The 25,401-nt window shown below is 43.3% G+C and overlaps 1 protein-coding gene across 4 annotated transcripts in view; it reads left to right on the forward strand.

Moving 5' to 3' along the window:
- FARP1 (FERM, ARH/RhoGEF and pleckstrin domain protein 1) overlaps positions 1-25,401 on the forward strand; it is a 288,920-nt gene that overhangs the window by 201,592 nt on the left and 61,927 nt on the right. For all 4 annotated transcript variants that reach the window (XM_070520054.1, XM_044779783.2, XM_044779785.2 and 1 more), the window contains 8 exons: positions 3,220-3,262; positions 5,704-5,782; positions 12,034-12,131; positions 17,379-17,493; positions 18,350-18,497; positions 20,718-20,813; positions 22,586-22,749; positions 23,496-23,564. In XM_070520054.1, coding sequence (XP_070376155.1) covers positions 3,220-3,262; positions 5,704-5,782; positions 12,034-12,131; positions 17,379-17,493; positions 18,350-18,497; positions 20,718-20,813; positions 22,586-22,749; positions 23,496-23,564 — 812 coding nt within the window. The remainder of the gene's footprint in view (positions 1-3,219; positions 3,263-5,703; positions 5,783-12,033; positions 12,132-17,378; positions 17,494-18,349; positions 18,498-20,717; positions 20,814-22,585; positions 22,750-23,495; positions 23,565-25,401) is intronic.

Below are 25,401 nucleotides of genomic sequence, written 5' to 3' on the forward strand. Positions count from 1 at the left end.
TTCACATTCTTCCTTCTGGAAACACCATCCCCCCGTGGCTTCCATGGCACAACTCTCTCCTTATTTTCCTTCCATCCTCATCTGCCCCCACCATGCATTCCATCCTCTGGCCTCTACGAGGCCATCTTGTCCTGCATGGAGTCAGGGTGGTGGCACCTTCTAAACGTGAGACCTCCTGCTCAGGCTTCTCCTCTGAGCTCAGCCGAGTGTCCCGCCATTTCCATACTGCGTCTTCCTCAGGAGATCCAAGGCACCTCGTAGAATCACAGTGTCTGGCGCTCCTCCGTCTGGGCTCTCTTCCAGTGCTCCTTGTCTCTGTGAATGGTGCTGGCATCTGTCCAGATGCCCATGGCAGAAATCTTGGTGTCATTCTGGTCATTGTTTCCTCCCTCGGCCGCCATATCCAGTCCATCAGTAAATCCCATGGGATGTTACCTCTTCAATTTTTCTTAAATACGCCCACTTTTCCCCGACTCTCCTTCTGCCTTCCTGGTCCAAAATACCATTCCCTCTTGCCTGGACAATTGCAGCAGGTCAACCGGCATCTGTTCTGGCCCCTCTGTCTGTTCTCAGGTTGTTAGCCTAGTCTTTTCAAAGCGCACATCTGATCGAATCAGCCCCATGCTTAAACCCTTCGCAATTGCTCTTAGGGTAAGGACAAAGAATCTTAACATGACCTCAGTGGGGTCTGACCCACAAGCCCAGCCCTGCAGCCATGTTGTTCTTTCACCTCAGGCATCTGGACAAGTGTTTTTACTGTGTGTCTTCATGTGTTCTTATTTCTCTCCTCCTTCAGATCTCAGCACAATGTCATGTTCATATCAAGTCTCAGGATCCCCCTACCTTCCCTTCTCCCCTGACTGGGTCACACCTCTGCATCCTAGACCCTCGGAGTCCACTGGGACTCCTGTTCATTTCATTTATCTCAGCTACTTCACTTTTTTTTTTTTTTTTTGATGAGGAAGATTGGCCCTGAGCTAACATCCATTGCCAATCTTCCTCTTTTTGCTTGAGGAAGATCGTCGCTAAGCTAATGTCTGTGTCACTCTGCCTCTATTTTGTATGTGGGATGCCGCCACAGTGTGGCTTGGTGGGCAGTGTGTAGGTCCGCACCCAGGATTCGAACCTGCAAACCCTAGGCCGCCAAAGTGGAGCATACAAACTTAACCACTATGCCACTGGGCCGGCCCCCTTTTTCACTTTTGTTAGGAAGTTTTTTTGGTTCCTCTCTGTCTCCCTCACTAGACCATAAGCTCCATGAAGCAGGGACCATGACTGGTTTTCTCATCATTGGATTCCTGGAGCCTAGCACTGGGGACACAGTAATTTTTTGTTGGATGAATAAATGAGTCTCGAGAGCAGGGTTTAAGTTCCAACTTCGGGCATTTATTCTGTGAATATCAGTTGTCTCATCAAATGGAAATACGTTTGCCACCTTGTCCAGCTTTTAGGATTCTTAGGAAGAAAATATTATATTTTGCAGATAACTGCTGTTTTGAATGACTATTCTCATTCTAATGTTGAGGTTTATGAATATGATGGTGGAGATGACCCTAAGTCAACTAATGCCATTATGTTTTTCTCTTAGAGGAGAACGGTAGGGAATGGGGAATATAGAATTGAGAATTTCATTATAAAATCTTATTTATTTGAAAAGGTGGTGGGGAAGAGTAACCTGAATAAGTAGGAACTTAAAATTTTTAGATTTTTCGTTATGAGAATTCTTAGTGCTCATTTAAGATAATTTGGATAATGTAGAAAGGCAGATGATAAGAAATCACTCATCTTCCAGCCTCCCAGACACATTTTCCCACATTCTTAAATATTCATCAAGAACACGATTTTTAATGCTTGTGTGGTAGTGTGTCATATAGAGGTAGACTATTTTATTTATTTATTTAATTTAGGTTATTGTAAAATTTTTCACTATTGTTGAGTAATATGTAAAAATGGCGTGGTTAGCATTTCTTGTGCATAGGTCTTTGTGTGCATAATATATAACTTCCCAAACTTGAATTACTGGAGGAAAGGGTAGGTATGGGAATACTTCTGAGGTTTTAGATAATCATTCCTTAGTTAGTCTCCAGAAACATTGTGCCAGTCCATACATCCACCAATAGAGCTGACAGTGTGTGTTTCCCCACCCCTTTGCCAACTTTGGGTATTACGTATAAAATACAAACACGTGTATACATACAGGCATATCTGGATGCAAATTTAGTGGGTGGAAATGGCATTTGATTATTTAGATTTGCATTCGTAGTGCAGACTACTCCTGAATTTGAACATGTTCCCATTAGCCATTGTCCTTTTTTCTTCATCACTTAATCTATTGTTCTTTGTGTAGTTTTGGGTGTTCCCTTTTTTTAGAAAACCCTTTTTACATAAGCGCATTAACTTTGTTTTTGTCATATGTGCAAATATGAGCTTCAGTAGAACCCTTTTCAAATGATCACAAGTTCAAGGGGAATTTAAAGACAAACGTGTGTGAAATGGGACCATATGGTTAACACTTTATTAATAAGAGCAGCTGGTTTCTCTTTTAAAAAAAAAAATTTTGCCACTCAAACTGTGTGCTGAGGAGCATGTGTGTGAAGAGTCTGGACTTGGAAGCTGGAAAGGCCTGATTTCAGCCTTGGCTCTACCGCTCGAGCTGAGCGCCCTGGGACAAATTATTCAGCTTCTGCCAGTCTCTGTTTTCTCTCCGGGGTAACGGGAATCCTTCTGGCCTTGTTTTGAGAGATAAATAGCTTATGGATGGTGCCTGGTGCAGAGGTTGCGTTCAGTAAATAACTCATTTCCTTTCCATACCCCTCAAAGACGTGCTCTTCTGTAAATGCGTATACATACATGGATGTTGTCTCATTAGGGAGCATGCATATTTCACTCAGCTTGTACCTAGGCACGCGATCTTTCATTAATATTTGCTGAATAGCTAACTATGATGAAAGTACAAATGAGAGTAGAAGGATTCTTAGTTAACTATTTGAGTCTAGGAGAGATTTTAATTTTAAAGCTCAGGGATAATATTAGCAAATTTGGACCTATTCTATAAAACTGGTAGACGATGTAAGACATGGCATTCTGGAGACGAATGGAACAGACAGCCTCCAATACTCAAAAATGTTTTTATTTTAAACAGCTCCAAATAAAGTCTCAACATACTTGCACTGTTTCATTGAGAATTTATGTCTCCATCTGTTCTTTTTTCCTTTGTAGGTGTGGCTGGATCTCTTAAAACCTATTGTCAAGCAGATTCGAAGTAAGTCTATACTGTATGTTTAACAGTGATGTTAAATATAAAGCCAGCATTTTCCTCATCTAGACATTGTCTGCCCCATGGCATCAAGCATCAGTGACACAGATTCTGTTTTTACATGATTGCTTTTTCATCATCACTAGTCTACGTAATACTAAAATGTATCTTCTGCAATTTTAATATATAACAATTTGGCAATCAAAACCTTGCTTGGAAAATCAAATTTTCTTTTGATTAACAGCTAAAGCATGCAATTAAGCCCCAGAGTCATTGAGCTTGTCTTGTCTGTGCCTGTGTTTCTTCCTGTCACTTTTAAAGGGGGAAGGTAGAGCCATTTACTCATAAAATTGATGTTGGCTTTTCTGAGCTGCCTCTTCAAAGCCTGTAAAATCAGAATGCAGGTGTGGTTTGGAAGAATAAGGTGCCCAAAATGTGTGTATGTGTGTATATATGCGTATGTGTATGTTTCTGAATGGCAAGCAGAACTGAAGGGAGTCTGGCTTACATTAGACTGTGTGTTGAGAAAAGATGAAGGAGGGTTTAGGAGAGGAAAGGAAAGAGGACACTTGGTTTTCTCTCCCTTCTCGTCGCATCTCAGTACTGGACTGTCCTCCTCGCCCTCTGCTTTGAGGTCAAGTTCAGAGCCAAGATCTCTTCTCAAAGTCATCCCAAGTGGTCCCTAGCTGCAGCCAGGAACTGGGCAAAAGTCTGAGGATGGTAACAAAATTGCATTCTTTCAGCTGAGCATGAGGCGCACAATACCTTGTGGATCGTTTTTATGTCTGGTTGGGAAGCCCCACCAGGCCACTCACAGCAGTTTCTGTGGATGTAACAAACAGGCACACAGTGTCTGTATGGCCCTTATGCAACTGAAATTACTGTTGATCTTCTGTCATTTAAATTAAGCAATTACCGAGGCTGAAAATGGAACAGCCATAGCTTGTTTAACCTCTACTGCATAGCTGGCCAGTGACCAATGTGGGGAGGTGGGACACACTGCTGGCAGAAATCCCCAGGCCTGCTGGGTGGAGGTAGCGTAGCGTCCAGATGAATGACACCTGTCCCTGCAGTGACTCGCGGTGGGAATTGCTCCTGGTGAAAGGAACCTCGTAGCACATTACCAAATGCAGGCCAAAGACAGTGAGTCGTTAGTGGGTCCACACTGGAGCAGGGGTTCTCCTTTCCAGGCCCATGTGCTGTGACCAACCCTGTGTGAGAAGGCTGTCGTTTTGCATTTAGCACCAGCATCTTCCCAGCTACAGGTTTCTACAGATTAGGCTAGGAGCTTCATTTAATTCCCTGAGAATTGCTGAGAGGAGATGGCGCAACCGTCTATTAGTTTATGATCCGGAATTGCTGTTCGAGGGTCTCTGTTCATCTTTCGGGTGATTAAGGAAAAGAAGCCCAGCTTTGCTTGGCTCCAGTACTTCTGTGCCTTCTTTTTTTCCTCCTAATCTTATATATGTTGACATCTTCATCTTATGCTATATCATTTTTGCTTTTTTTTTGTAAACTTGAATGTGTTATCATAGCAATTATAATAGAACATCTATTTTTTTGTGATAGTGAGACGTAGAGGAAAAAGACATTTTCTGCTTTTATGACTACTGCTAAAATTTGGATTTCATTATAGTGTGTTATATCCCATGGAACGTAAACTCACTGCTGTTATTGCAAATGGCAGAACTGGTAAGGCTGCTCTGACATTGTAGCTTGTACATCAAAACAAGCTGGCTCAGACTGCAAATGATCGTTTTATTATCTATTTAATGTTCTATTTTAACTCTGAAAAGAAAAGTTATCCATCTCTTTCACAGTCTCTCCCTGCCCACCTGCTCCCAGCTCTGCTTCCTGATTTTGTCTGAACTCACTGAGAAGGTGGTTTCTGAGACACTTAACCAAGGCTTGTCTGACTCTGACGAGGGCTGTGCCACATCTTGTTGATGTTTCTCTCCAGAGCTGAGGAGAGCACCTGGCAAGTGGGTGCTAGATACATATTTGATGAACACATTAGCAGCTGTACCTTGTAGATAAAAGTAATAAATTACGTAACTGCTTTACACATTCATTATCTCCTTCTTAAGTTACCTAAAGCCTATATTTGAACTAAAGCAGCCAGTAGATAAATTGTTGAAGACAAATAAATGCCTTTTCTTTAAACCTGGGTAAAATTTAAGTCTCCAGAGAAAAAGTTTAATATCGCAGTGTAATATACTTGTCACAGTGTTTTTTAAAAACAGGTATGTTTCCCCACAATATGAAAAGGTGATTAGTAACCAAATTGGACCAGCCGTTGAGTGACTTGGGCGTTGGCGGGTGTACTCTCGGCAGCTCAGAATGAGACTCATTGTTTGCTGTATAATATACCCTGGAAAGTCTTTTTCTTTAACAGCATTTGAAACACAAATCAATAAATACTTTACTGTTTTTTCCCCCCTTTTTAGGGCCAAAGCATGTTGTTGTTAAGTTTGTGGTGAAGTTCTTTCCACCTGACCACACACAGCTCCAAGAGGAACTCACAAGGTTAGTGGTTTGGAAACTGGGTACTTATTGCTATGGGGTGCTGAGGAGAAGAGAAAGTTAATGTTCTAAGTCGACTGATTAAACGTTTTACAGTGTTTACTCAACCAGCATCTGCTTAACTGTGCTTAACAGTTTAAACCCTCTCTCTAGAAGAAAGTATCACCTTTTCCCTTAAGCCTGGTTTCTTTAAGGCTGCAACATGAAGTGAACTGGGTTACAACCTATCACTGTCATATTTTCCCTGTGATATCTATCACATCACAGGACGGTTTTGGGAAATGAATCTCTTGTGAAACCAAGATGTTAACTCAGAGTTTCTCTTTGTTGCTGCCATGGATGAGTGGACATGAACTGTGGGTCATTTTCTTTGAAACTGTGGCCAACAGGGAGAATCATGAGCATTGGGCCAGGCCTGGCCTCCAGTGTCACTTGTGCTCTTGGAGGTTGTTTGACTGGCCAGTTATTTGTTCCCTGTGCACCTCTGTTAATTCGCCGGTGTCGATGCGTCTATAATGCTTGCTTGGCCAGGGTTGTTTTGAAGATAAGCACTGTTATACACTGAGTGGTGGAACCCAGGAGGGACACTATGAATGATAACCATCATCATCACCATCATGGCCATCATTGTTGTCGTCATCCTTCTCCTCATCATCATCATCATCATCATCACTGCTTCTACTCATTTTATAACTTGCAGCAAAGCAGATGGTCTTCTGAAAGAGAGCAGAGCCCAATGGGAACACGTGAGGATAAAATGCCTCGCTTTCAAGAGTGCCCTTACGAGTACAGTAATCTGACCAGCCGGATTTTTGCCACATGTGCCTTTCAAGCTATAGCTGTTTAAGACCAAGGCTGTCACACCTCCCTCATCTCTCTCGGTACAGAGCACATCTCTATTTATCTTGAGTGGTTGACCATTTATCAAAAGGATAAAGACATTCAGTCAACAGGATTTATGAAGTGTGCAAGCATTATTCTAGGCACTGGGAATAGAGAGGTGAAAAGACAATCCTGACTCTCATGGGAACAAACAAAATGGTTAAATAAACAAGAAAAATATCAGATAATGGTAAGAGCTCTTTAGGTGATTGAAGTAGGGTGATGCACTGGAAGGTGACTGGGTGACGACTGTAGCTTGGTCGATCTGGGGTCCTTCTGAGGATCTGTCAGTCATTTTCAGAGGAAGAACTTCCCAGGTGGAAGGAGCAGTTGGGCAGTGCCCAAGGCAGAAATTAGCTGCAGATGTTCAAACCCCTCAGAGGGCTGACATGGCACGAATGTTGCAGGTGAAGTGCACTGAGGTGGGTCAGAGGCCCTATGATACGCGGTGTGAAAAGACAATGTGCTGTATGGAGGCTTAGTCATCCAGGCCAGATGGCGGCAAAGGAGGTGGGAGAAGTGGAAATGGAGAAAAGTGGTTGCGTTTGGAATACATGCGGGAGGTGGGGTCCGTCTGTCTTGGTGATGGGTTGGGGGTGGAGTCTGAGGAAAGTAGAGGGGATGTTTAGATTTGGGTGGGTGGTGTTGGCGATTCCTAAAATGGGGAGGGGTGGAGGGAAGTAGAGGATTGGGGAGGGGCAGAGAGTTGAGAGTTTGGACCTGCCAGGTTATGTTTGAGATTCCCATGAGACATCATGTGGCTGCGTCAGGAAGGGCATTGGGCCCATGGGCGTGCAGTCAAGGGAGAGGTGAAGCCCAAGACTCTTCCCACTGCTTTGCGTTTCCTGAATGAGTTGCCACTAATTGTTTACCTCCACTTACAATCCTCAAATCGATGAAGCAGTTAAAGGGCGCCAGGAATTGCAGAACCCATCAGCCTTCTGGGAACCTCATTTAGTTGACAGGACACCATGTAGAGGAGGGGCAGCTCGAGCTGCTACACCCAGTTGCGCCCGATGGAGGGGCCGATGACGGTAGAGTCTTCATGCAGTGTTGTGACTGGGCTACTGTGTCTCAGTTTCTGGGGCCGCTATCCCTGTTTCGGGAACACACATTGCTTCAAGTTCAGAATATTGAAGTCAGTCTAAAGGTGAGTCCAGCTGTTGGTCAGCAGTGTGGCTTTTCCTCTGGCATCTCACTGGGACTCTCTTCTGCTTAGGCAGTTGGCCGCGTAAATCCTTTTTTTTTTTTTTGCTGTATTTTTCCTTCCCATTATACTTTGCAATTAGTTTTGCCCCTTTTAAATTTTTGTGAATTGTTGTCTCTAGAGGTCTGTCGTTTTCAACCATTCTGGTCCTCATTATAAACTTCCATCCGATTTGTGACCGTCGAGCCGGGTGCACCTGGAGTTTTGCCAGCCGCTCTGTCCAATCTGATAAATGCCTCAGGTTACAGAGGCTCTGCTGGACGGGACAGGTTTTGGTTTTTGTTGTCTTTGTTTTCTGGCTCCCACTGTTAACTGACATTTTAAACATCTTTTCCGAGGAGAGAATTCTTTTGGCTCCAGGGTGGATAAAATTGATCGGAAGTTTAGAAGCTCCTCATCGCTTTCCACTTTGTCACAAGGTGTAACGTGAAGGGGACATCCCAGATCCAGCGTGTTGGCTCCCACACTCTCAGATTCCTGAATAAGCAGAAATTCAGTGATGAGACTATTGAGATTCCGGGCGCTTTTCTATAGCAGATGGCAAGGGAGGGAGGGCTTGAGAGAAGCTCTGTGCCGACAGTGCTGGAAGTGAGGGACGTGGAGACAGGAGAGAGACAGAGGAACAGGCCTGCAGTTTAGCAGAGGCTATGTGGCTCCAGCTCTGTGGTTAACTCTCTGGGCCTCCAGGAATAGCTTTCAGCTTCCCATTTATATAGATAGAAGAATAAATGGCACTTCACTGTTAAATAAGTAGCTGAATTCCTTTCTATTTATTGATCTACACTTTCAGTGGACTCTGTCCTATGGACACCAGGGCGCAGGCATCTAGAAGGAGAAAAGAACTGACTCTTAGGTGCCGGTTTAAAGCAGCCAAGGAAGAAGGGTCTTTGGAAAAGAGTGTACCCGTGTTCTCGTTGTAGGGCTCTGCATCACTTTTCTCGTACTGGTGAGTTCAAGCACGCTTCTCTCCGGGCATCCAGCGTCAGCCCAGCCAGTTTCTCTTCGGCTGTGTTCTTACAGGTGGAGGCAGCCCATCAGACTTTGCCGTTATGCGCGGCCTGCTGAAGCGTTTCCTTAGGCTGGCAGAGAAATTGTCGATTGCTTTACATTGAATAAGAAAAGAAAGCTTAAGACCTCCCAAATGAGATAAATTAAAATAGACTCATTTGAAACTAGGCATCAGCTCGCTGTGGTTTGCAGCTCTTGCAGTCCCTGGAAGCAAGTCCCTTCTCGTGAGCCCTGCCACCAGCATCGCCTCCCTCTGCACACACACCTGTCTGCCAAGGAGCATTGATTCCATTTTGAGCGCTTTGTGTTTTCCTCGTGTTTATGGGTTTAATTTTAGTTAGTGCCTGCTGCACACAACTTATCCTGTAGCTGTTGTGAATTTGATTGGAATTGCTTCCGTTTATCGTACAAAAGGTGTTGCTGAGTCTCTAAAGTTAGCGTTGCAGCCGGCGTGCTCGACTTACAGCCGTCATTAAGAAGAGTCCGTGCCCAGGAAGGTCTTTCTTGTATTACAAGGGCCTTGGAACAGGAAGAGTCAGCACAATTAGGGGGTGACCAGTTCTTCCTGCAGGCTTCAGAACGTCACTTGCCCTCTAACTGAATGTGTGAGCCTGCAGGATCCAATGCCAGTGTCACAGCCCACACGAGACCATCACTAAAGGCCCCCAAAGCCTGTGGGACTCTGACCGTGACTCCATCCCTGTGAACACAGGGCATCGTGTTGGAACTGCTTAGATGGTAAAATGTTCAGAATACAATGCTTTTAAAACAGAAAGCTCTCCTACTTATTTAAAAATTAACCTCGTAGGTAAGAATTAACGCCTGTAGCTCTAAGAACCGTTGGGTTCAGGACAATAAGCACTGCCTCCCTTTCACTTTCCAGAGAGAGAGAACAAGAGTAAACATTGGGGGAGTGGATAAAGGTCAACTGTTGTCAACTGGTAGCTCTGTGGGTGGATTTTTGTTTTGTTTTTTGGGAGTTTTCTTGCTGGTTACGGAATTGCCTCTGTACTTTTTTAGTTCTTAACAATGGAACCTTCTAAATGTCTTAAAGGGAATTAGTTTTTCTTTTATGAAGAAAAATTTGGTAACATTTGTTGAATGTTCTCGTTGTAGTCACTGTGCTTTCCATGTATTACCTCATTTAATTCTTATGGAAACCCCTGTGGTTGGTCTTGTTAAAGCCCTTTTTTAAAATTAAAAATAACTTTTCATTGTTCTGAACGTAGTAAATGTACAGGGTAGAAAGTTAGGATATACTGATAAGATTGAGAAGATGACAATACTGGACTCCCGTTGCCCAGAAATTTCCACTGTCAACACTTCCATGTGACATCCTTTTTGATTTTTTCTCTGCATATATGCCTTCTTTTCATCCCATCTAAGACCCTGGCCACACTCGAATTTCCCTATTTGTCCCCTGAATGTCATTTATATCTGTTTATTCTAAAGTGAAATTCGCTGCGGGACCGCATATTGCATCGGGTTATCATGTCCTTTGGACTGATTTTAATCTAGCAAAGTCCCTCCTTATTTTTCTTCCTCGTGGTACTATCTGTTGAATTAAAAGGACCAGTTGTAGTGTAAAATGTCCTGCCTCCTGAATCTGTCTGAGTCCTTCCTATTTAGCTAAATCCACAATCCTCTGTATTTCCTGAAAACTGTAAGTTAGTTCTAAAGGTTCAACAGATACAAGTTAGACCTTTCTGTCTAGAATTCATCATGAGTGCCATTGTGTGCTTCCTAATTCATTGATGATGCTAAGATTGATCATTGAATTAGGAGGGTGACATTGTGATCTTTTCGTTATGCAGTGAGGTCATGTTACTTTGTGAAAATGTCCCATCTCCTAAATGGGTTTTACACCAATTAACAATCCTTGCCCGAGTCCATCGTTTCTTGAGGTTGTAGAATGAGGATCTTCTGTCATTCCTGCCACGTGATTAGTGGGCATTCTTCTCTAAAGTAAAACTTTGCCTTGTCTGCTTGGACTATCTGAGGATCCTGAAATACCTTTCCTACTGGAAAGGCAGCTTATGTGCCCAATTTTTTGCCTTGGTTACCAGTTTTTGAGTGAAGAGTTGCTTTTATAACCTCCTCAAATGGTACTACATTCAGTTTTTCCTGTTTTCTCTCTTTTTTGAGGATTGTTATAAATGCTTGAATTTTCATTAATTCCACGTGTTTCGATTCACTTTAATCATTCTTGTTGTTATTCAAGTTCTCACCCCTTTGCCAGTGGATGCCCGTTCAGGGTGTTCCTTTCACCTTTTTAGTACAATCTGTCTTTGGTTTTGAAAGCTGCCTTGCTGTCAGGCATCACTGGCTAATCCAGGCTCCCTGCTCCTTTCGCTACCCCACACCTGCAGTCGACCGTTTCTCCAAGGACCTACCTCGGCTCCTTCTCATGGGCACTTGTGTGAGAGCCAGGATCTGGTTGCTAGGCCTTGCTTCTGAGGTGGCACTGCTTCTAGGCCATGGGCAAAGCTAATATCTCTCTAAAAATTTATCAGTTCATGTTGACATTTCGAATCGATTTTAACATCACACTGTTTATATTTAATTTCTTTGATTTATAAATATATCTTTTCTCTTTCACCAAAAATGTTTATTTGCTTTATCCTACAATATAAAGAAAAGAATATTGCAATAAATTGATTTTTACAGATCTGGTACCTGAGGCTTATGGAAGTAGCTAAGTGTATATTGCATCACAAAAAAGACTCCTTTGTCTTTTCAATTCCCTTGTCTCTTACTAACCATAAAAATACTTGTACTATTGTGGAAAGTCATTTTTGAGTATATTTGACTGATCTCTGAAAAAATTTTAAATGTTTGCTATACCCTGCAAAAACATATAGGGTGGTAAGTTATCGTCTTACGTTTTTATGGCTGTATCTCTCCATGTACAATGAAACTGTTACTCCTTGTGTGAAAAGGTTACAGCGTAGGTCTTGCAGTCCTTTTAGGGAGCTGTGTTTCCATCACGGTCAGTGCACCAGGAATGCATTCCAGCCTGTGCAGACTTTCTTTTCCTTGGTTTTATATACCTTTCTTTAGTTCCTCCCATGTGGACAGGCGGCCAGGAGTGCCGCGACTTTGATGCCGACCCTCCTCACCCTGGTTGTGTGACGCCGGTCTCTATTTGTGTCCGCAGGTACCTGTTCGCTCTGCAGGTGAAGCAGGACCTGGCTCAGGGCAGGCTGACGTGTAATGACACCAGCGCTGCCCTCTTGATCTCACACATCGTACAATGTAAGTTCTGTCAGTTTCCTTTAGAAATCTTGGAAATAGCACAATGGCCTGATTGATGGGGGAAAACATCACTTACACTAAACACAATAATAATGTCTTGTGTGATTTTGCTGTTAGCATGAATGCCTATAGGTGGAAACCAATACTCCTAATCTCATTTAATATGCGTAGCCCCCAAACATTGGCCCAGGAATTCTGTGTTCTGGTGTTGTCTGCTTTTTTCAAGGACTAGTATGCAATTGTTAATATCTTAGTTGTCTCAAAGGAGAAGCTTGATGGACGATGGCCAAGTAGACTCAGCTTGTTCTGTCCTGTTCTCGGATTTAATATTCATCATTGAATAGGGAACATTAGCCATAAGACATAAAACTGTCAAAGATTTCATTTCTGGTTTTCTGCTGTCTAGAGTTTAGTAAGCTAAGACACACGAAGCTGGACTGGAGCCTAGTGATGCTTCAATTTCACTTTCTTAATCTAGACAAAGGCAAAATTCGATTGTGCTCATTCCAAGCCTTACTGACAACTCACCTGGGCACATTTTTCCTCTTGGCCAAGGCAGAAGTTACCTAAATGGAATGTACACATTATGCTTCCAGAAGCTAGTCATGTGTATAGACAAAAGTCAACACATATGAGCACTCATATAAAAAATAGTTGTGCTATCATATCATTTTTTAATTTCCGTTGTATACAAAGTAGCCTCATGTAATTGGCCCCATCCCATTCTGATAACTTCCCAGTTAACGGGATTTCCAAAGGTTTGTAGGAGGTGTCACCTCTCATAGTTAACAAATTTCCTTAATCTAATACGAGGAGGTATTTCTATAGACCCTGCTTATCTTCTTATTTTTTATATATGGGTATTATTGAATATCTGCCAGATGTAGCAGATAGATATTTTCTTACCAATTTGAAAAAAAAAATGTAAGAAAGAAAAAACAAACAAAAAATAGGTATGCTTTATTACACCTTACTGTGTGCCAGCACTATCTATATTATCTCATTTAATTCTCATAACAACCCCATGAGATCAGGACTATTATTATTCCCATTTTACAAACGAGGAAGCTTTGGCACAGAAAGTTCCATGACTTTTGCCTTTAAAGCCCGTGTGTTTAGTCTTCCATCTCCAGATGGGGAGAGTGGAGGGCGGAGGCCTTTGAATCAGGCAGACCTGGTTTCTACTAGTTGACCGATGACCCTGGCATGTTACTAACCCCACAGCCTCTGTTTCTTTTGGAACGTAAGAGTAGTCGAATCATTTTTATAAGGCCGTGAAAATTAAATGAGAGCGTAAATACCCCGTCCATGTTAGGTGTTCAGTAAACATGACTCTCCTTTCTTTCTCCTCGCTCACCTAGAGCCCTCCCTTTCCGAACAGTGGGAGACTTTTAAATGAAGCTTCCTCATTGAAATAGTAACTTCATAGAATGCCTATGACCCTGGGCTTTTTGTAAGCAGAAGAGAAATTCCTTTACTCAGATCTTCCTGACGCTATTTAGTCTTGTACCGTTTCCCTCGTATATTCCTTGCTGTTTAAAGCCTGTTAATACAGTGAATCTCCCTTGTACATATGGGGTGGAGAGGCTCATTGGTACCCAGAAAACATGTGCTCTGTCTGATAGGCACCTCTTCCCCAGACACCAACAGGGGGCTCAAAATCCCCTGAAAATCATGAGTTCTCCAAAGAAGATGAAACAGATGGGTTCAGAAGTTCTCCTGCTATTTACATACTCTTGGATGCACAGTGGCGAGCCACACAATATGTTTATAATCTTATAAAACCCTATTTCTGCACTTTTAAGCATCCCATGCACTTAGTCATGGAAGGAGGACTTTCCCAGAATCCTCTGGGAATAGTGTGTTGATTTAAATTATTGACAGTTACTTACATTATCAGGAAGATATGAGCGGTCAACCTGTCTCTGTTTTGCAGAAGCTACGTTAATGCTGATGGACAGTTACCCCTGCTGAGCTGTCTGTCCGCCTCATCTGTGTCTGTGGACACAACCTAAAATCTCTTTCGTTTTCCTCTCTTCTTTCACTTGAATGCTTGGAATTGTCTTTCAGATATTCTGTATTTTTTCATTTGCTCCCTGTCACTGGCCTTCTATATCTTCTGTAATATTTCAAACTTTTAATTTTCTCTAATTTATTATAAATTAATTAAGTAGGACAAACTGATAAAGAGAAGAATCAAACGCTAGAGAGCCCTGAGGTTGGAATTCCACTTGGGTGGCTCAGACACGTGGCAGGACTACATTTCTGCAGGTCGTGTGTCTCCACTCTGAGGATTGTGCATCGCAAAATGAGTTTGTTCAAGCATATCCTCGTAGATTTCATTTAGTAAAATCACAAGTTTGGAGTTGTTGTTCCTATTTTTTGCTGTGAGTAGACTGCTATGGAATTTAGCATAGGCATGAGCTAATATGACATCTTGGCATAAAAATATTTAAAAATCTTAAGTCATATCTTGAATATTTATTGGTTCTCAAATTCTACAAACATAAGGAGGAACCTGTTTCCATATTTCCAAAAAAAGAACACATGGAGCGGCCAGTCCTTATGGCCAAGTGGTTAAGTTCGCGTGCTCCACTTCGGCGGCCCAGGGTTTTACCAGTTCACATACTGGGCACGGACATGGCACCACTCATTAGGCCATGCTGAGGGGGCGTCCCACATGCCACAACTAGGAGGACCCACAACTAAAGTATACAACTATGTACTGAGGGGATTTGGGGAGAAAAAGCAGGAAAAAAAGAAGATTGGCAACAGTTGTTAGCTCAGGTGCCAGTCTTTTAAAAAAAAGAAGACATGGAGTAGCTTGCCCTTTGGAGGCCAGCCCGGTGGCACAGTGGTTAAGTTCGCACGTTCCGCTTCTGTGGCCTAGGGGTTTGCCAGTTCGGATCCCGAGTGCGGACAGGGCACTGCCTGGCAAGCCATGCGGTGCTAGGCGTCCCACATATAAAGCAGAGGAAGATGGGCACAGATGTTAGCTCAGGGCCAGTCTTCCTCAGCAAAAAGAGGAGAATTGGCAGCAGATGTTAGCTCAGGGCTAATCTTCCTCAAAAAAAAAAAAAAAAACACATGGAGAGAAAATGAATTTCATAGTCACATATTGCCATTGCATTTTAGGAGAGCAGGGAAAGTCAGGTGACTTAGAAGAAAAGACACTTAGGTGCACTGACCACGATGCCAAAGCAAAAACTAGGATTCTTAACTCTTTTATATTGAATTATGGAAAAGAGTGTCTTATAAAATTCATATGAGTTAAGAAGCCCAAACTTAAAGCTCACAAGAAATTTAGGATTTAGGTGAGTCTCCATATGCAGTCAATCTTCATTATTCACGGATTCTGTATTTGCAAATTTGCCTACGCTATAAAATTTGTTTGTAACCCCAAAATCGCTGCTTGTGGTGGTTTCGTGGTCGTTTGCAGGCATGCACAAGATGGTGGAAAATTTGAGTCACCCCGTGCTCACATTTCCAGCTGAGGTCGAACAAGGCGACGCTCTGCCTTCTTGTTTCTGCTCTCATACTATAAGCGGGTGTCCTTTTCATGGTCTATTTAGTGCCGCTCTGTCTTCATTTCTGTGCTTTTTTCTGGTGATTCCCCTCTTTAAAATGGTCCCCAAGCATCGTGTTGAAGTGCTGTCTGGTGTTGCTAAGTGCAACAAGGCTGTGATGTGCCTTACGGAGAAAATAAACACGCGTGCTAGATACGCTTCCTTCAGGCATGAATTATAGTGCTTTTGGCCGTGAGTTCGATGTTAATGAATCAACGATGTCCATAAAATATGATGTCTTGCAAGAGAAACACACATAAAACAAGGTCAGTTGGCAAAAATATTATTTCAAGAGTCTCGCAGGAACCTAACCCTGCGTTTCCCTTAAGAGCAGCGGTTTAGTATTTGCTCATTCAATGTTCATGGGGAGTTTATAGAACCTACTTGCCATGAATAATGAGAATGGACTGTACTTTCTTGAGGGCAGATAGAAAGAATTGCAGGAAAGTTGGTGCCACCAGCATCAAGGCAACCAAAGAGGATGGCAATATGGCCAGACAGGTCCCCACACTTTTGGGCTGTTTTCTGTGGTGGAGGGTGGCAATTTTACTCTATTTAAACAGGGAGAAATTAGTCCAGAAAAGGCAATTAGGAAATAGTGTTATTGATCTGTCATAGCAACAGAAAGCTAGTGAGTGAGTGGTTCTTCCAGTGGCCCAGCTTGTGCCAGGTGAGTTGGCACTGTTTTGTGCAAAGCAAATACTCTCAGCGGGTGCAATTTATGGCGATGCATAGGGCACATCCTGCGTTATGACTGGAGGTGCGTTGGCTGAAGTGTGACAAGCTGCTTCACATGGCGACAGGAAAGGTAGGTTTCATAGCAACAGTTTACTTGCTTTTACTCAAAACAGCTGGGCTCCGGTCATTAGGCTACTTTTTATTAAGCTTGTTACACAGACTATATCATGCAAAGAAAAAGCCATGCTGTCCCAGAGGTTTTAACTTGGTATAAACTTATCTGCAGCTCGTATTGCTAAGCTGCAATTTTTACTTTAAGGCACTATGGTTTAAATTGCCAGATTACAGCAATTTGGGAACTGTGTTGAGGTACATGAGAAAAATACGCATCCTGCTTTTTGTAGATGAAAAACTTATAAGAATTTGCAATCTGACCAGTCATTTGTGACCACAGGACTACAAGAACTTTAATAAACTTTAATTTTTTTTTTAGCCAAGTTAGAATATGTACCTTTACACCTGTTTATGATTGTCTTTTCTCTACATGATAAAGCATTTGGGATTTGCACTAATAATTTTATATGTGAGTTTCAAAAGTTGATTTTGTAAAGTCCTGAAATTTGGGGGCTTATTTAGAAGTCACAGGTCATAAACCACGTGTCTAGAATTTACTGCCTAGAACAGAAGTGACCCTTCTCTTGGGTGAGGAGGAAAAAAACAAACCAGGAATGTGCGTAGCTAAAGGTAGATGATTCTAAAGTTTTCTTTCCAACTGTTAGGATGAGAATGAGTGGAAACCATCATCTCGCGTAGGCACAATTGTTGAACATGTCCTCGCATCCACATCTTCTGACATCTAGCCCTTAGGACACCCCCCAGCTAGGATCACCTTATGCTGTCAGCTGGCTTCTAGTGTGCTAGTTGGGGAACAGCCTACTGGAAATATAGCAAATTGTGGAGTATTGATCATATGTGGCCGGTTTTTCTTTCTTTTTCTTTGTAGCCGAGATTGGGGATTTTGATGAAGCATCAGACAGAGAGCACTTAGCAAAAAATAAGTACATACCTCAGCAAGATGCGCTGGAAGACAAAATTGTGGAGTTTCACCATAACCACATGTAAGTCTCATTCATTGCTTCATGCTTCCTTTGAGCTGTTTCTGTCTGTCCTTCTGACAGACATGGACACACAGACATGGACACACACACGCACACAGAGTAACTACTGGGAAGAAATATGCAAAGAGTGAGGAAGAAGAGACAGGGGCTCGTGGGGGCGTCGTTACTCCTCCTGGACTCTCAGAATGCGGGTCACCCCCTCAGGACCAGAGCTCTAGGCCCCTTGCTTGCTTTCCTGTGAGACCAGGGTAACACTGGAATTTTAGGACACCCCGTGCTTTGGAATAAAAAGGAGAGTATGAGACCAATTAACAGGAAGTCGGGAAGGCACATGGTCAACTAGGGACAGAGTAAGAATATTGTGAAAGTCTGGAACCTTTGTACCATCTCCATTTGGGTTTTTTGTTTTGCTCGGTAGAATATTTTCGGAGGAGCCCCCGTGCCTTTTGTTTTTGGTGCTGTTTTAAGGAAAGCACTTGAGTCCTGGTGACGACAGGAAAGAGTTGCCTTGAACTTTGCTTGCAAGTTTAAATCTGTTGTAAGTGACTAAAAACTTGTTTCAACACGATGGTGTTTTGCTTTTATATGACCTTGAAGGAAACTCAGATTCCAAAAGAACAGACCAAGTTCGAGATAGACTTTTGGGGGTTTGTGTTACACGAGCAATAGAGCTTTTGTTCCAGCTGCTTGACTTGGGGTTATAACGAATGGCAGGTTAGGTGTCATCTGATCGGGTAACCCCATTGTTTGTGATGAAATGCCTTTTTATTTCCCAAGAGAAGCTGCTTAATCTCAAATTAATGGGCACAGGGAATTCAAGTCTCCTGGCCTTTCTCTTTAATTTTTGTTTTGTCAGTGGACAAACACCAGCAGAATCAGATTTCCAACTCCTGGAGATCGCCCGTAGGCTGGAGATGTATGGGATCCGGTTGCACCCGGCTAAGGACAGGGAAGGTACTAAGATCAACCTGGCTGTTTCGAATACAGGAATTCTAGTGTTTCAGGTAAGAGCATTTAGAACACAGCTCAGTTCCCTTGGGGATGGAGAGATAAGAGTTGGTCCTTCAACTCTGATTCCATCTTGGGTGGTCCAAGCTAAGACTTCTGATAGTTATTTTTAGGAAATAGGGAAAAACTAACCTCATCTCAGGGCTTCTGTTTCTTTCCAGGCCCTCAACTTCCAGGTCTTACTTCATTTGCCTTTGCTCTGGTTGGAGATTCCACAATTATAGATTTATTTGCATTTTTGGACTTTGTAGGATCACAGAAATCTATATTTCTCCATGGACCTGGGCTTGGAACATAGTATAATGGAGTCAAGATTTCAGAACCCCCAAATCCTTTTTCACACCTGCACATGATATTCATGGGGTCCTTTTTTGTTTTAACCTAATTTGGATTTTACCTGTCAGCTTATTTGTGATTTCAGATTTACCTAATTTAAAAGAAAAGTGTAGTATATACTTTGAAGATGTAGCAGTTTTATAAGTCCGTAAAAGCTATGTCCACCCACTACAGTAATTTTACAGCAGAACACACACTGCTCTCGGATCCTTACCCATGTTTTACTTAAGGACGTAGTGGTTTTCTGCACTCTGAAATGTGTGCTGTGTTGATCACACAGCTGTTGCACTGTTTTATTGATTAATGCTTCTTTTTCTTAATTTTGTTGAAGTATTCCTGACATACAGTAAAATGCCCATATTTAGAGTGTGCCGTCTGATAAGTCGTAACATACGTATGTCCTGTGAAACGATCAATGAAATCAAAACAGTGAACATATTCCTCACCCCAAAAGTTTCCTCGAGGCTTTTCTTTTAACCAAAGTGGGTCGTCTGTGCCTTGGTTTCAAAAGAGTCTGGATAAAGCACCTGCCTTTCTCATGAAAGAGGGTCAGATTTCGCCCAGTTTTGAAGGTGTAAATATGTGCATGACCGGAAACTCTTTTTTGAGATCTTCCAGGTTTGGTTGCATTTCCCCCTTCGTATTTCACCAAAATGGCCCCAGTGATTCTCTGCTCCTGTGTCAGATGTTTAGGACGGACACTCACTATCCCAGACTCCTGTCCCGAGAGCTCTGGAAGTTGGCTTTCACGTGGGGTCGGGGGGGAGCAGTGTGGCCTTTGAGGAGGGGCTGCTCCTAACAGTTTTTGACCTGCACAGACCATCCAGAAGTACCTGATGAGAAAACGACAATAAACCAAAGGTAGTTTTCAGTACGACCATTAAACTTCAAAATCAAAACCCTTAAACATTTCTAAAAATCATAGAGGGGGAAAAGAAGTGCCTCACAATTGAATTAATTTGCTTTGATTGTGTTTGTATTAAACTAAATATTGAGAACTGCTCAGTAATTTAATCATGTACAAAGGCTGTATCTTGGAATTAATCTTCTTGCCAGAGCCTAATTGCTTCATTCTTACCAATTTAAATAAATGGTCCTGGTGTGCCAGTGGACTCACAAGGAATTCTAATTTTAGTTGAGATGACAGGATGGGTGGGAGTGGCGACTCCCCACTGTTCCTCTATCACAGCCCACCTGGCTGTCAAGGATGATGATGTGTGAGTCCCTCCCAGAGAATATTCTCTGGCCTAGAAGACACACAGAAGGCGGGACCTCCCCTGCCCAGCCCTGCGTGTGCTGTTGGAAGCCTGGTGGGCACGGGAGCCAGACCACTGTGGACGAAGTGGGTGATGACTGCCCTGCTCTCTGCTTCCGTGGATGTTAACAACAGCTGCTGGTTAAGGCACGTGCTCGGGAGTCTCACTGTGCCACATGAACTGTGTGATTTGGGGAAAATTAAAATATATTCATGCTGCAGTTTCCACATCTGTAAAATGAAGATAATAAGTCTCGCTGGGTTTTGTGCAAAGTTTGATAAGATAAGGTCTGGAATGTCCTTAGGACAGTGCCTGCCACTCCATGAGTGATGGTTGCTAATTACTGTGGTGGTTGTCATGCTTTTTATTTTTATTTATCTTTCTCTTTATCATTCACTTGGCCAGCTTCCTCTCTCCCTGGAGGCAGACTTAGTTTGAATGCCAAATCATATGATTAGTGAGAAATAATCTGGGAACGAACCGGTATCATCCCACAGCTATAGATCCTGGGAATTCTCCAGCAAAAGGCGTTCTTTCTGAGCAGCTCCCCATAAGCAAAGCAAACCAGCTCCCATGTTGCTTATTATGCATTTCCTGGCTCACTGGCTGATGCTTTTCTTATAGGGTTTCACAAAAATCAATGCCTTCAACTGGGCGAAGGTGCGGAAGCTGAGCTTCAAGAGGAAGCGCTTTCTCATCAAGCTCCGCCCGGATGCGAATGTAAGTGGCTCACAGGAGGGAGGGGAGACCCGCTGAGCCCGCCCTGTGAGTCCTTGGGGTTGGAGGGGCCATGGTAGGGCATGAGCTGAAGCTGTGGCCAACAGCTATTCAAGTGTCTGAGTGTCTGTACAGAGAGATGTATCCAAATGCTTGGCACCTCCACAACTACCATTCTCAGTAGACAGAGGTAAAGAATATGTAGCGCAGGGTCTGGCCCAGTGGCATAGTGGTTAAGTTTGCACACTCTGCTTTGGCGGCCCAGGGTTTGTCAGTTCAGATCCTGTGTGCAGACCTACATACCAAACCATGCTGTGGCGGCATCCCACATACATAATAGAGGAAGATTGGCACAGATGTTAGCTTAGCAGCAATCTTCCGCAAGCAGAGAGAGGAAGATTGGCAACAGATGTTAGCTAAGGCCAATCTTCCTCACCACAAAAAGAAAATAAAAATCCATTAAAAAAATAAAAAATACATTAAAAATTTTTTAAAAAAAGAATATGTGGCACAGATGTATGCCTGGGGGGAGGGTCACTTACCTGTGCAGATATAGGCAGCCCCTCCTGGCAAAGAACTGAGCTGTGCAGTTGCTGCATCTCTAGCTGGGCCACCTCGAGACCCCATTCAGCACTCTGCCATATTCCAGGCATGCCCCTGCCCACGTGGCAACAGTCCCCAACTCTCAAGGCCCTACGATTGTTCCCAAACATCTGACAGCACATTCTCATTAGCCAACCAGGCCCCCCCCCACTTCCCGCAGAACCCCTAAAGATGTCACTTACGCTGGAACTGGGTCAGAGGAGAAGAATAGCATCTTCTTTGTCTGCCAGAAATGGCAATGGTGGAGATGGATGATATATTGCTAGTGTCCCCAACCAGAACTTGGAATGCTTTTTCCCGTGAAAGAAATGTTTACAAATGGCAGTCTAGGCTTACAGGTTAACTGCAGTGTGGATTAAATATGCCTTGATGGCCTGACCTGGGAAGCAGGCACCCATTATAAGTTGTTTTCAATGGGAAGATGTATTTTGAGTTCCAAAGGGCCAACTTACAGCACAACTTCTTTGTAAGTTGCAGCTGCACAGCCCAGAGTTCCAAATAGTTGGAACTGCCGGGAACGTTAAGGACTGTGGTGACTTTTGTTTATATAGTATGGCCACTTAAATTGGGAGCATTCGATCTGAAAATAGAAAATTACCATATCCTCCTTCCAGAATCAAAGGACAGGAATTTTTCAGCCTTGAGCGATGCTTTTGTGCTCCAGAAAGAAAATGTTCATTTCCTGTGTGGTCCCTGGGACCACCTGCAGGCTGGAGCCATATGCTTTTTGATAGAGAAAAGACTTAAGACCAATATTCAAAGTTGACATGAACCATGAAGGAGAAAGCAGAAAGAAGAATTGTATGTCAGTTATTTTAAGGAGGCAAAAAAAGCATTTCAGCACCCGGATTTTTTTTTTTTTAGAAGGAAATATAAGCCAAGTAAACACAATTTGTTTATGAATCCTGTCAAAAGAAATGTTATGACTTCTGCTGAGTACCCCTGATTTCTGTCGGTTCCTCTAAGGAATTCTCTGGGGAAGAAAATGGTTGAATGATGACTATATTTTGTCATTAGGAACAACTGTAGTTTACTAAATATGTAAGTTTATGGTCATGCTATAGTAAAATACACAGTTTAGATTTTATTGGGCAAATTTGGTTTCTGTCCCTTTTCTCATTTTCAATCTGTGGGTGATGGAAAAAAACCAAAGTGATATCTTCCCTTTTTAGAGCTCATACCAGGATACCTTGGAGTTCCTTATGGCCAGTCGGGATTTTTGCAAGTCCTTCTGGAAAATCTGTGTTGAACATCATGCCTTTTTTAGACTTTTTGAAGAGCCCAAACCAAAGCCGAAGGCTGTTCTCTTTAGTCGAGGGTCATCGTTTCGGTTCAGGTAAGGGTCTGCCTCACACCTCTCCGGGTGCCACTGGGACACTTTCCCCAAGACCTTCCTTGTCTACTTTCTTGTCTGTCACAGTGGCCGGGCTGTGCAGCGAGGAGATGGGTGAAGGTCGGCTTCCAGGAGCCACAGCAGCGAGATGTCTGCTCGGTCATCCCACAGGCTCCTGGCAGACCCTCACCGTGTTCTGTTTGAACATTCCTTAGCCACGAGGCAGTCCCCCTGGCCACAGTAACTCCTAGTGGGTCTCTCTAAACCAGAAAGGATTTCCTTTCTCTGTAGATGCAAAAGTGTCCTGTTGAGCTCTGGGGGTAGCTTCATGGAATGCTCCATACGCTGGCCCATCATAGGTTAGCTTTTTCACACTTCTCTCAACAGACGTTTGAGTGTCACTGCATGCCAAGTACTGTTCTAGGCGTTGGAGATATGCAGTGAACGAAACCATCCCCCCTTCAGGAAGCGGACAGACTCTCCGGGTGGCTGATTAATAAGCAAGCACAGGATTATTAAGTGGTTCAGTTAATTGAACATTTTCTATTATTTATGAGGGAAATCTCAAGAGACAGAATGGTCACAAAAACCTAGGCTCTCTTAGGGCTGCTTTTCTCCCTGGCTGGCTGGAAGAGCCCCCGATCCCCCAGGTGTGGAAGGAGGGGAGTGAAGACGATGGGGTGTCATGTGTGTGTTGAAATGAGACGCCCTGGTGTCTTCCCCCTTCCCTCTCCCGGTCTCCGTTCCAGCGGGCGGACTCAGAAGCAGGTCCTTGACTATGTGAAAGAAGGAGGCCATAAGAAAGTGCAGTTTGAGAGGTAAGAGAAACTTCCGTGCCACTTAGGGTTTGAGAAGAGCCCTTCTCTCCAGGTAACAACAGTGCGTCGCCCCTCCACTCTTCACACTCGGTGAGTTACAGAGTCACTGCGTCACGGTCAACCTCAGCCACTTAGTGTGAAACAGGAACTTTTGAGGGCCCGGGGCGCACACTTGAGGGTAAGATGAGAAGAGTAGACTGAGAGGACCAGGTGAAGAAGGGAAGCCGGCAGAGGGCAGGGATGAGGAGAAGCAGGAGATGACAGGGTCATAAAGCGCTGTGAAAACTTACTCATCGGCGAGGCCTTAAATATTTGGGGATTTGAATTGGAAATATTCCTATAAACCTTTTAATTAGATGAAGTTTGGATGAGAAGACACAGGATGTATTATTGTTATTGTTAGCAAATGCTTAGAGCTCTTGTGATGTGTCAGGCACTGTTCCAAGCTCTTTACGTCTAGCTCATAGAGTCTTCATACCAGCTCTGTGAGGTCAGGGCTATTTTATTCCCTTTTTAAAGCTAGAGACTCTGCAACTCAAAGAGATTGAGTAACTAGCTGGTTAGTTGAGTCTCAGAGCTGGTAAGTGGCCCCCGGAGCCCACTGCCCTTCAGCATTGCTCTGCCGCCTGGAGGGGAGAAGCAGGGAATCCGAGGGTCAAAGATGAAAGGCGGGAGGGGTCAAGACTCCGGCACGTGAAAGGACTGTTTAACACACGTGGAGTTTTTTTTAAACATTTTTCATTTTAATACATGTAAAAATTACGATAATGTACACAGAATACAGCAAACACCCATATTCCTACTATTTAGAATTAGCTATAAACATTTTAACATGTTCGTTTCTGGGAGTTTTTTCTTTTCTCTTTTTTGTGGCTATCATTGTTACAGACTCGGCTAAGACCCCCAATAGTCTTCATCGGCTCCCCTCCTCCCTTCCTCGAGGCAACAGCTGCCAAATTCATGTGACTTCTGTTGTCCACATTCACGCAGCCAGAAAGGATATGTAGAATTGCTCTGGGTGTGTTTCCATTTATATAAATAGTATCACGCTGTACACAATTCTGCATCTTGCTTTTTAAACCCTACCCTGATCTTGAGATCTATTTTGAGTGTTTTATGATACTATGAAAGTATTGCATTTTATTGATCTCATTCCCTGTGGATCAGCATTCAGGTGGTTTGGGAGTTTGTTTTGTTTTTGACAAAACAAACCTGCTGCTGTGACCATCCTTGTATGTTTCTCCTGATGCACAGCTGCATCCAGAAATGTCGTGTTCAGAGGGTTGTTTGCGTGCTTATCATCATCATTTTCTTGGACGATCTGCGGTTGGTTAATCTTTTGAGGAACAAAGAAGTGGCTCAGTTCTCTCCGATTCAGAATGTGGGTGCTCCAGAGCTTTTGTGCACTAAGTTGGAGTCTTTTGAAGGAAAGCTGGATGTTGATTGGAATTTAATCCCTCTATATTTACATAGTTTCATGCGTTTGAGTATGAAAGTTCCTAATGCTTGTTCGCTGGGGAGGAGGGGACCCACAGACTACGGAAGGGAAAGATGAAAGAGAGGGACAGGAAAGCCACATCCTTCTTCTGTTGAGTACGTACATTCAGCCACAGGCAGAGCTTCTCCTCCAAACTTAACCCTGTGAAAGACTTCCCCTGATTCGCGGTAACTGTCTGTTATAGAACTGATCTAGAAAACCATTACCCAAAATACACGACTCAGTTTCATATTGTTAGACCATAGCTTGCAATTCAGAGCATGCGTGGGCCCAGCCAACTTCTCCCCACCCGGTGACTTTTCCTGTAACTAGAAAGTTAGTGCTCATTGGCTAGTGCTC

The sequence above is a fragment of the Equus asinus genome, chromosome 11 (genome assembly GCF_041296235.1).
Source record: "Equus asinus isolate D_3611 breed Donkey chromosome 11, EquAss-T2T_v2, whole genome shotgun sequence".
Taxonomy (NCBI): domain Eukaryota; kingdom Metazoa; phylum Chordata; class Mammalia; order Perissodactyla; family Equidae; genus Equus; species Equus asinus.